The sequence below is a fragment of the Erpetoichthys calabaricus genome, chromosome 2, assembly GCF_900747795.2.
Source record: "Erpetoichthys calabaricus chromosome 2, fErpCal1.3, whole genome shotgun sequence".
NCBI classification, from domain to species: Eukaryota; Metazoa; Chordata; class Cladistia; order Polypteriformes; family Polypteridae; genus Erpetoichthys; species Erpetoichthys calabaricus.
In genome coordinates, this window is record NC_041395.2 from 127,383,194 (window position 1) to 127,395,638 (window position 12,445).

The window sequence follows — 12,445 nt, forward strand, 5'->3', positions numbered from 1 at the left end:
TAAACCAAGCTTACACTGAGAGCTAGCACTTGGATGGGCATTCATCTGAAATTGTCCTCTAGAAAACTTAAATTTCCTGTGTTTTTGATAGCACATCAAAACTGCTTGACTTGACATATGTACAGGTTTACCAGTACAGTACCAATTGATGTGCCATTTAAAGCCTTCCTCATATTAGTTAGGGGGTAAGCTGGTATCCTGGATAATGGACCATCTATTGGACAGACTCAGTGACAATGTATCTGATGTGGATGTGAGCAATGCTGGAGCATTGTGACACCCAGTGCGATTTTTCACTCTGTGGTGTGCTGGGCTAGTTACGTCACTTCAAGACTGGCCCACCAAATTGACAAATAAATTAAGGGGCAGACTTGGTTATGGGGTACACTCTGGACCCAATGAAGGTAATAGAGAAAAAGAGAACTAGATGACACTTTAGTTTAGGTACTAGAAAAATGCAAGTATTACTCATTTACTCCTAATGTAACAAGACCTTAACAAAGGTTTCTTTTGGTCTTCATAACACTTATAAAACATCAGATAGTATAAAGGTTATTCATCTCTTTGCAGTGTGGCATATTGACAGATTGGGAGCATTACTTACACTTATACTGAATATGTAATATAAAGAGAAATGTGTCTCAGTTAAGCTACGTCAGACCAGTCCAAAGTAAAATTTTGTTAGTAAGTCGCATTGCAGAGATAAATAAACATTTTACTGATGCTTTTTAAGTGTTATAAAGACCCAAAGAAGTTGTATATTAAGGTCTTGTTACATAATAGTAACTGAGTACGAGATGCATTTTTGCAGAACCTAAACTAAAATGTTACTGAGAATGAAAACAAAACTGAGTGTCATTATAAACAATGCTACACACTAATGCCGACACGCTCATAATGACAACTTTCATCCAACATATCATTCAGCAGAAGATTGCCAGGAAACGTTACTGGGGCTTCCTTTATACCAACAGCAATATCCCTGCATTATGTCTCACTATGATTGTGTTTGACAAGTCAGAATTTTCTTTTTTACATTTTCTTTCTTTTTAGTCAATCTGGTGTGTGTTCAGACCATAGTGTCTATGTGTGTGAGAGTGTATATATGTATATTTGTTTATTTAAGGAGCCAAATTTCCCCTGAGGATAAATAAAGTTCTGTTTATCTGTCTGTCTAGTGACAATTATGACCAACTTAATAAGTCGGTTGCTTTTATTTTACCCCTCAGAGCCTGTCTACAGAACCTTTATCAATCAGTGACACATCTGTTCAACTTCTGAAGTCACTGTGGGATACAACTCATCTTAACAGCATTTGCAGTTTTGAATCTGCAATGATACATGCAGCCTTTCCTCAGAATAAGGTAATCAAAAAAGAACAGACCCTGTGAATAGCTGACTAAATCACTGCATAACAGATGAATGGTGACAGCTGTCATCTTCAAGCAATATGTTTGTCTTTTCTTACATGCTGTGTGTAATTAAGCTTTGCTTTAATATATTTAGTATTAAAATAAATAGCACAAGGCTTACTGAATATAAAATAGTGTGTCAATTGCAGCCTGTCCTAAATCCAAGCCTTTTCTGAGAGCACTTGCAATCAAGTATCTGTTCCTAGAGTGTAACTAGTAGAAGAGGATAAGAAAAATGTATACTAGATCAGGGGTGGGCAAATTCATTCCTGGAGGGCCGCAGTGGCCACGGGTTTTTGTTCCAACCCAGTTGCTTAATTAGAAAACAATCCTTGCCAATAATTACATTTCATGGCTTGTTAGTGCTTTAACTCTGCTATGTCAAGTCATTCTCCTATTCTAGATTTTTTTTTTCCATTCTAAGGATATCATCCAAATACTTTGAAGTGTAAAACGGATGGGTAATTCTCAGTCCTTCACTTTTTTCTCTTCTCTTTCCTTCCAAGTATTTAATTAAACCAAATAGTGCACGATAAACACACGCAGGTGTAAAGGGTAACAAGCAAAATGGATAACTGCTGGTTTCTTTTGTCATTTGCATCTTATTGCTAATAAGGAGCAATTAAAAACCAAGAATGCAGCTGTTTAAGACTTAAATAAGCAATAAGGGTTCATAATCTTAACGAGGGAGATAACTAAAATGAAGCAGAAGTGTTTCTAGAGCAATAAGTGCTTCTTATTAAGCAATTGGGTTGGAACAAAAACCTGCGGCCCTCCAGGAATGAATTTACCCACCCCTGTACTAGATAGATAGATAGATAAATAGATAGATAGATAGATCGTATTTTGTTTGTTCCTCTTTAAATACATAAATGTTCCGCCACAGATGTCAAACTGTCCAGCTCAATAGTACAATAGAGACTGCCTTCCTCACCAGTTTGTCCAGGTGTGAAGGTATGCAGAGTGAACAATTTGTGGAGTACAGAACTCACCAAGAAAAATATTTGGGATTTTAAAAAAACAACTTATACATAAACTGTATATACATTATATACGATGCTTGCTGACTGAGACTAACCTTCTCCCAATTTTAATGATTATTCTATATAGTGTACATATTTTTGTCAACTGAGAGATGTGGTGAAATTGATAAATAAAACCTGAGGCTATGTGGCCTCCACACGCCAGTTACTATGACTCTGTGTTGCTTATTGACTTTCTCTTATATTTCTACCCATGCTCTCCCACTGAGCATTTGGGGCTGTATTATTAGAAACATCTTATGTCAAGAAGAATTAATTGTATTATTTAAAAGAGTTCTACTAGAGGACACTGTCATTATCAAGAGACTAGCCAAAGCAGCTTAAAAGTAGAAAAACAGCAGCAAAAGACCCAAGAAGTCAGGAGGGGAGAGGTTGGGAGCATGCACACATGGCACTAGAATTTGCTTTCATGATAGTGTGATGAATAAGTGGAAGAAAGAGGCCAGTTTAAGTAATATTGTGACTTATAACAGAAGGAGACTCAAATGATGACTAAGTAATTTGCATCACAAAGCAATAAGAAGTTCAAGGCATGACCAAGGGCAAGGCAAATGTTAATTTAGAGGTAATTCCTAGCATATATAGTCATAGTTAAATATATGAACAGACAAAACGTTTCCAATAAAAGAAGAATTTGGTAAAATAAAAAAAGTTAATGTCTTGTTATCTGATTAATTTTCACTTCTTGTGAAAGTGGTAAAAAAATAACAGCTGCTGTTCAATGTGTCATCTGTTTCCATTTATGGAGTCTTACTGTTCCTTTTGGTGTTGCTTACCAGCATTAGTTACAGTATTAGGCATTTGTTTTACTTGCAATGATGAAAGTAGCATTTTATTTACAAGGATAGGGGGGACTCCACAGGAAGACTGCTTTCATCTGAATCTTTTCCATGTACTTTTTTGTTTCACTAATCTATAATTTAATTGGTTTCTAATTTGCATGTTTACATTGTGTTTAGCATTGTATTCTTATATTTACTTAACGACTGTTTATGCTTAACATTTTTTTTTTGCAAGCAATAAGATTTTATTTAAAGAAGATTTTGATAGAACAACAGAAGGATTACATGTAAATTAGAATGTTAGCAGGAAAAATTGCTCCTGGGGCTATTTGTGAATGTCACAATGTGGTAGTTACATTTTGTTGATGACCATGTACAATTTTTATTGAATATTAAGACTACAAATTGAGAAAAATAAGGAGAATATTAATGTCCAGCTACATGTAGTATAGCTTCAAAGTTGCTGACCTGGACTGGATAATACAGAGTAGAAGGGTCAAATCCTGCTGATGACTCACTGCATGAACCAGATTGAGTTACATTACAAGAGGTGTTCAACAGGGCTGTCATCATTACTTCTATTATTGGACCGGATGTTTAAGACCTTTGCACAGACTCTAAAAGGTGTTAATATAAAATCAATGAACATTGATTCATTTATATAGTACATACAAGGAAATTCAGTAAGCTGTCCCCCCATTCTGATGTCTAAAAAGACCTCTCTGGAATTGATGGGAAAAAAAAAAATTATGAAAGCTGTGTGAGGAGTAGTATTTTCTGTTAACATTGCAGCATTAGAACCATTTTGACAAGAATACACAAATCTTGTTCACATAGATGTCCAAAATAACTGAGTTGAAATTTGAAAGTCCCTAAAGTTGTATTCTCTACCGCACTACTTGGTAATTTACTCCATGAGTCTATGTCTCTTTATGTGAAAAAGAAATGTTTGAACATTTTATAAAATTTGCTGTTAACAAGTTCAACTATGTCCCCGTGTTCTTGATGGAGAATTCATTTTAAAGTAAGAGCAAAGATCCACTATACTAATTCCCTTCATAATTTTAAACACTTTGATCTTGTCACCTCTTATTCTCTGAGCGAAGCGAGCAGGGGGCAAAGCCCCCTAGTCTGCTAAAACAAGATGCACCCTGGGATTGGACACCTGCCTGTTCAGGGTCCATGCAGCTCCTGAAGGCTGGACTCACTTCTTTACCAGTGTTGGCACTATAACCTGTGACACCTCTAGTACTGCACTCAAATTTGGTATGGCTCAGAAAGGCCCATTGCTTTTCCTTCATAGGCCTCCAGCCTAGCTGAGAAAAAATATTCTGTTGTTAAGCAAGAAGCATTGGCATGCATTTGGGTATAGTTTGGAATTATCCACAAACATGACCACCTTCTTGTTTATATCTTTATATAGATTATTTACATATATTAAAAAGAATAGTGGTCACAGCACTGAACCATAACGGATACCACTTTTAATGTCACCTAATTCTGGAAAGGTTTGCCTCATCGTAGCCCTTACTGGCATCTAAGCCAATTCTGTACCCACCTACACATAGTACCATGAAGTTCCACTTCTTTAACTATGATTTACTAACCTTATCAAACCACTCCTAAAAAATCAGTGTAAATAATATCAAATGGAAACTCTCTGATTATATTCTTTTATTGCTTCCTCACAGATTTCTAGCATATTAATGAAACATGATCTCCCTATTTGAACCCAGTTGCTATTACATATATTCTTGACAAGTGTTCAATACCTTCCTTGATAATTGTTTTTAATTATTTACCTGTGATTCATATTAAGCTGAATTGTCTATAGTTTCTTGGATTGGTCTAACCACCATTTTTATATTTTGGGTTTCCCTAGTGTGCCTAGATTTTTGAAAAGTGTGTGTCAAGGGTTTATATACTGTATGTGTTATGGGAAGAAAACAAAATACTGATGATGCTGTGCAAATTTTAAATCTGGGATCTGCAGTCTGCAGAATTTTGTAGACGCACACACAAAAAAAAACACATAATTCATGACATTTTGGAAAGTTGAAGGTAATCTTACTCTACTTACATTAATTTCTTTTTCTTTCAGTTGCTCCCATTATGGGTTGCCACAGCGGGATCATCTGTTTCCACATTTTCCTGTCCTGTGCATCTTACACTACCACACCCACCACCTGCATCTCCTCCAACACCACAGGCCTCCTCTTAGGCCTTCACCTCTTCCTCTTTCCTGGCAGCTTCTTCCCAATCATCCTTCTGCCAATACAGCATCTCTTGTCTGCACATTAACGATATGTGTTTTTGAGATATTCGGATATTTTGTGTTTACATAAATTAATTTTGTGGTTACTTGTTTTGATTGTTGGCTTCTTCTGGGGTAAATATATTGTTGCACATTTTATAACTATATACTGAACTTGACTGCTGTCTAATATGCATTATACTTTGGACAGATGTTTGTGTATTTAGTTTTGCATACATTGATAAATTGAAAAGATGCTATTTTCTGACACTTTAGTCTTCATTATTAATCATGCTTGGCATAAAGTAGAGTCAAACAGATTTCTTTTTGTATCTGCTTATTGTGTAACACTCATATCCTGGAAAATGTGTACAGGATAGCCAAGAGCTGTAAAATAAGAGACCAACAAAATTCAGGCAGAAAGCCCACTTCAATCAGAACCTGAGACACAATTCTTTACAGCTCTTTTAATGTGATGACTAAATTATTCATCAAGTTTAAAGTTGCTGCACTATTTTAATCATCAGAGAATACCAAAGTGGGCTTTTTCCTGATTAAAGTAAAAATAAAACCATTATAGAGATTTGTGTGAAAACAGAACAACTTGGCAGATGGTCCTTACTCTTCAGGGGCTATCAAGAGGTTTCTTCTTATTACTCAATCAGGAAAGACTTAATGAGTGTTTAGTACTACAGCCTTCAGAAAAATACACTTTAGCTAACAATGTGGTGATCCTGACAAGTGCATTACTGTTAATGATTGGCTGGATTATGCTTTCACTACCCCATAATTCTTCCATGTTTGTTTGTATATACAGTATTTATGCCACTCAAAAGAATGCATTTTTGGATAAATCTCACTTACAATTCAATCTGTTTCTTACCAGGCTCCAGGTTGCCTTGATAAACCATTGTATTTAGTAGTTGTCTAGTCTGTACTTTTTTTACCTAACACTTTAAAACCTACACCATCTAAGTAAGTGTTCTGCCAACATAAGAAAATGTTTCACCCCTTCAACCTCCTTCTATAAAATAATTTCTCTTGGCATTGCCCATCTAGATAGATAGATAGATAGATAGATAGATAGATAGATAGATAGATAGATAGATAGATAGATAGATAGATAGATAGATAGATAGATAGATAGATAGATAGATAGATAGATAGATAGATAGATAGATAGATAGATAGATAGATAGATAATCCTGATTAAGCTCTTAGGAAGTAGCAGCTATAGGGTAGTCAGGTAAACTGGGGAAGGTGCTCAGGACAATTTCTAATATGTACACATTTTTTCTTTATTATTTTTCTGTTCACAAGAGGCATATGTGCATAAAAGTGCCCACAGGCTGACTTGACAGTACTTCTAAGCCAAATGGATTTTCCCAATGTTACTCTCTAGATAAATGAAAAGCATTCCTTTGCTTATTTTAACATTGACTGACAGGTGGGTTACCCAGTGAATAGTCATGCATTGTTCAAACATTTTGCAGAGATTTTGAATATTGCATAGAGTAATTTGCAAATATAGAAAAGAAAAGAAGCAGTACAAAAAACATTGGAAGCTTAACCAGATTAATTATCTTTAAGTAAAACAACAGTTCATGTACTCCAGCATGGATAAATAATGTACCCATATGAGATATTTATATTATTGATGATCATTATGTTCTGGTGATGAACCAAAGAAATGATAATAACCTGCAAATTCAATGACCTATTTTAGGATGAAGTATGTTTTTAATGTCACAAAGACATTACAAAATAATTTGTTCTTTATTTAAGTTTGAGATGATGATGATTACAATAATAATAATAATAATAATAATAATGATAATAATATTTTAAAGAATGAGCAAACTCCACCAGGAAGAAACTGATTCTACAAAATGGATTCTGTCAGCAATTCCTATTTTCTCTTAAAAGTTTTCTGAAAGATACCCCAATGGCTTTTGCAAATCTTTGAATAAGATCTCCCATTCACCTCAAGTGCCATAGTAATTATTGTTTTTTTGATTAAATTATGGGTTGTTTATTCTTAAGAATTTATTTATAGTGATGGGGAACTTTTGTATTATTCTGATAAAGTTATTTTGGTAAGTTTACGTCACTTAGGAGACATATGACCACGTTTGTCATACAAACCATATCACCAGTGGATCATATAAATAGAGTGGTGCTTCCGTATCCGCTTCTGGTCACATTATCACTGGATGATTAAGAAAACAAATTAGCGTAGTTAGTTCATTTTATTTTGGAAGTAGGCCAAGTTCTAGGATTCATAATGGTTTCAAACTCATTTACAACTTTAATTTTTGGTCTCACTCTCATTTGCTTAGTTTCTAGTAATCAGTCTGGTTTTGATGTTGCCTGTCCCTGACTACAATTACTGTCTTGTGCTTACCTCTCAGTCTTACCCATTTTTCTGCTCCCAATAAATCCTGGGGACTAAGTCTGTTGTCATCAGAGAGTGAGAGATATTTGTTCTGACCAGTTTCTTATGTTGCTCTTAGTGTAAAAGGTTCTCTGTAGTTTCAGAAATGACAATTAATGAGGGTTAAGAAAAGGAAACAAAAGATTTTGTTAAGTTTTAATTTCATTTTAGTGTCAGTCAGTCAGTCAGTCATTTTCCAACCTGCTATAACCTAACACAGGGTCATGGGAGTCTACTGGAGCCAATCCCAGCCAGCACAGGGCGCAAGGCAGGAACAAATCTCGGGCAGGGCGCCAGCCCACCACAGGACACACACACACACACCAAGCACACACTAGGGACAATTTAGAATCGCCAATGCACCTAACCTGCATGTCTTTGGACTGTGGGAGGAAACCAGAGCACCTGGAGGAAACCCACGCAGACACTGGGAGAACATGCAAACTCCACACAGGGAGGACCCGGGAAGCGAACGCAGGTTTCCTTACTGCAAGGCAGCAGCGCTACCAATGCGCCACCGTGCCGCCCCATTTTAGTGTTGTTTATATTCATTTTTGCTGTATGTTAATTACACGCTAATAATGCCGTACCTTGGCCATGTTGGGTGATTCCTATATATTAGCTCACCTCATCCCTCATTACTTTGCCTCATTACTCAGATATTAATATTAAATAAAGTAAGTTTTTGTCCTTTAGTTCATGTCAATCAAGGCTGTGGGTTAAATGGTACGTTTTTGGAAAATAAACACAAAGCAAGTTCATTTATTGAAATACCTGCTAATTAAGAATGAAATGCAAGTAGGAAGATTGCCAAAAACTTGACAAGTTACTGTAAAGATGGTTTCGGCTTTGTGCCTGTTTGTGATAGCATATAGAGTGTTGTCCCTCATTTACTTTTTCATTAAACTGTTCATATATTATCTTCAAAAAATGAATTTAAAGGTAATATAGTATATAATTTCATTACATTACCAGAAATTACTTTAACCAATACTAAGTGTAACCTGGGTCAGGTTTCAAAAGGAATATATATATAACTGCGAGTTTTGTGTAAATAAAGTTTATTGAAGTTGAGTATATATGTAGGTGTCCTCGGATTGGTTGGGGGGGAGACGCCATTGTAAGATAGTTAAACAAGAGATGTAAGATAGTTCAGAAGAGTCGCGGTACGAAGAGGAGAAGACGGGAGTGGTGAGAGAGAAAGAAAAAGAAAAGAGAGCTTCAGGCAAAACGCCTAAGCGAGAAGAAAGAGAGAGCTTCAGGCAAAACGCCGAGGCCAGAAGAAAGAAAGCTTCAGGCAAAACGCCGAAGCGAGAAGAAAGAGAGAGCTTCAGGCAAAACGCCGAGGCCAGAAGAAAGAAAGTTTCAGGCAAAACGCAGCGACCAGAAGAAAGAGAGTTTTAGGCAACACGCCAAAACAAGACGGAGAAAGAACTAGAAAGAGAGTCGCTGTTGAGGCAGCACGCCGAAGCAAGACGGACAGAACGAAAGAGGAAGTTGTAGTTGAGGCAGCCCGTCGAAGAAAGACGGACTGAAAGAGAAAAGAGAACCGCAGTTGAAGCAAAACGCCGATGCAAGACAGAGAGAAAGAAAGAAGGACTAAATGTAGCAAGCGGATAAAACAAAAAGAAGAGTTGTTGGATAAAGAGAAAGAGGGCAGGCAGGACACAAGTGCAGAAATGGTGATCAGTGAGTAAAGAGAGTGGTTGAGAAAGAAGGAGAAGGAAGAATATACAAAACAAGGTCGGTGTGTTTTTTTGTTTATTTGTGTTAAAGTGGCTTGAGTAAATTCTCAAGTGAAGGGGCCAGTTTCTGTTTTGTTTGTTTGGCCACTACGCACCCGAGCTACGTTTGGGGCCCCCAACGGATTGAGTAATATTCATTGACTGTGGAAATATGTCCGGGTGAGCTCACCAATAGTGTCGGGACCAATATAGTTATCGGGTTATAAATAAGTTACTGTTTGTGTTTTATGTATAGTGTGTATATTGTAAATTATCAATTTAAAAAAAAAAAACTGTTTCACTTTCAATTTAGTAAAGAGAGTTTTGTTTATATATTTGAGTAACTGATTTGATTATTGATTATAAGGTTGAAGGTGGGTGATTGTGTACCTTCCCACCATAGAGGTGGCGACACCATTATAAAAGAGCTCAGGACCTTGCATACCGATAACGGAAGGGTGTTGCAAGGGGGTTACACATGGAGGCACCGCTGGGATATTTTATTTAAGATTTACGTTGGATACCTAAGGGTTCACTTTAAGTTTTCTTTCTTTCTATTTAAAGTATATGTTCTGTGATATTATTGTGAAACTTGTATATTGTGTAATGTTCAAAATTAGAATTTTATGCTGGTCTGATTTTTGAGTGGATTAATACATTGCTAGGTGAGACACAGGATTGTTTGTGTGTGTAAGCATGGAGGATGCAGAAGGGAGTAATCTCTTGTCGGTTGACTTGCGCAACTGGTGCAGAGGAGAAGGTATAGACCCTGCTCATGCTGTAATGTTAACTGGTATAAGAGAAGACACTGAGATAGCACATATTGAGGAAGCCATGCATGGTATTAAAGTTTTAGGACGTGTCCAAGTAAGGGGCAAAATGTACAGCCCTACACAGAGGAGTTTAAAGGTGCTTTGCGAATGCCAAGCTGAGGTGGATACAGAAGCACTTCCCCCCGAAGTCTTACCTAATGGTGGGGAGGGGGGTGTTTGGAAACTAGTGACTACCAATAGAGTGGGTGGTAGCCCAGAAAGTTTCACTGAAAAATTTGAAAACCTACTTAAAGATGAAGGGATGACTATGGACGATGTACAAGCTCTGTACATGCGTGATAAGTCTGGTCAAAGTAACCCAGAGTCTATTATCCGGGCTGTTGGGGAGCTGATAGGAAAGACAGTCAGGCCCTCAAATGAAAATAATGCCTATAGGCGTTTAAGGGTTTTTTCTGGTGTGAGTCCCACACCTGCAGGTGAAGAAGGCTTAGATGTTTGGGCTGATCAAGCAAGGCTTATGGTGGAGGAATGTGACTGCTCCGATAGAGAAAAACGGAGGAGGTTGATTGAGAGTCTCAAAGGGCCAGCTTTAGAAGTCATTCAAGCCGTAAGAGTGGCTAATCCTGATGCTCGGCCTGCAGAATATATTGAGGCTGTAGAAAATATATTTGGGACAACTGAGTCAGGGGAAGACTTGTACATTGCATTTAGGATGCTATGTCAGCAACGTGGGGAACTATTGTCTGCGTTCCTTAGGAGGTTAGGGAAGTTGCTTGCTAAAGTAGTGCGGAAAGGAGGTCTTTCGGCTGATCTAGCAGATAAAGCCCGGGTGGAACAGTTATTAAGAGGGGCTACTGAGTCTGAAATTATGCTGTTACATCTCAGGCTAAGGGAGAGAAAGCAAAACCCCCCATCTTTTTTGAAGCTGCTCACAGAAATTCGTGAGGAGGAAGAATGGGAAGAGCGTAGACAACAGTCCAGTTGGAGCACAAAACAACCCAGAGTTCGCTCAGCTCGTGTGCAGGAAGAGGTTAATCCTGGGTTATTTGACTTTAACAGATTAAAAGTGGAAATTTCCGATTTGAAAGTACAGTTAGCGAAGACTCCTAGATTGGCACAGTCCCATGCTGCAAGTGTCCCTACTGAGGCAAAAAAAGACAAAAAACATGAAGTTTGAGAAAGATGCTGAACTGCAGGCATTACAGAAACAAGTGTTGGACCTGCAGAGGGAGCTAAAAGTGTTAACTGTACGACAATTTAGAGAGGGGAGCTGTTCCTAGTATGAGTGATTCACGGGAAGGGGCAGGAACTGTGACTGCCCATTATCCGTCTAACTTACGACCGTATGGGGGAGCCAACTGATGTGCCTTTGACTGTGATACACCAGGGAATAGTTTTACAGAGTGGAGGTGAACCAGAGGTTCAGGAGGTTGAGAAATACAAAGGTTCATCTCACTATGTAAATTCATGTGCTACTTGTTGTGCTAGGTTTGTGCCTTACCCCCTTAGTGGAATTGGGGAAAGGAGTCTGATGAGGACATCTAGACTTTAGATGGGGGAGGGTGTAACCTGGGTCAGGTTTCAAAAGGAATATATATATAACTGCGAGTTTTGTGTAAATAAAGTTTATTGAAGTTGAGTATATATGTAGGTGTCCTCGGATTGGTTGGGGGGGAGACGCCATTGTAAGATAGTTAAACAAGAGATGTAAGATAGTTCAGAAGAGTCGCGGTACGAAGAGGAGAAGACGGGAGTGGTGAGAGAGAAAGAAAAAGAAAAGAGAGCTTCAGGCAAAACGCCTAAGCGAGAAGAAAGAGAGAGCTTCAGGCAAAACGCCGAGGCCAGAAGAAAGAAAGCTTCAGGCAAAACGCCGAAGCGAGAAGAAAGAGAGAGCTTCAGGCAAAACGCCGAGGCCAGAAGAAAGAAAGTTTCAGGCAAAACGCAGAGACCAGAAGAAAGAGAGTTTTAGGCAACACGCCAAAACAAGACGGAGAAAGAACTAGAAAGAGAGTCGCTGTTGAGG

At 37.8% G+C, this 12,445-nt stretch overlaps 1 protein-coding gene across 1 annotated transcript in view; it reads left to right on the forward strand.

Annotated features, from left to right (window-relative positions):
- Window positions 1-12,445, forward strand: part of veph1 (ventricular zone expressed PH domain-containing 1) — a 234,384-nt gene that overhangs the window by 126,461 nt on the left and 95,478 nt on the right. Inside the window, exon 10 of the mRNA XM_028794493.2 lies at window positions 1,230-1,364. Coding sequence (XP_028650326.2) covers window positions 1,230-1,364 — 135 coding nt within the window. The remainder of the gene's footprint in view (window positions 1-1,229; window positions 1,365-12,445) is intronic.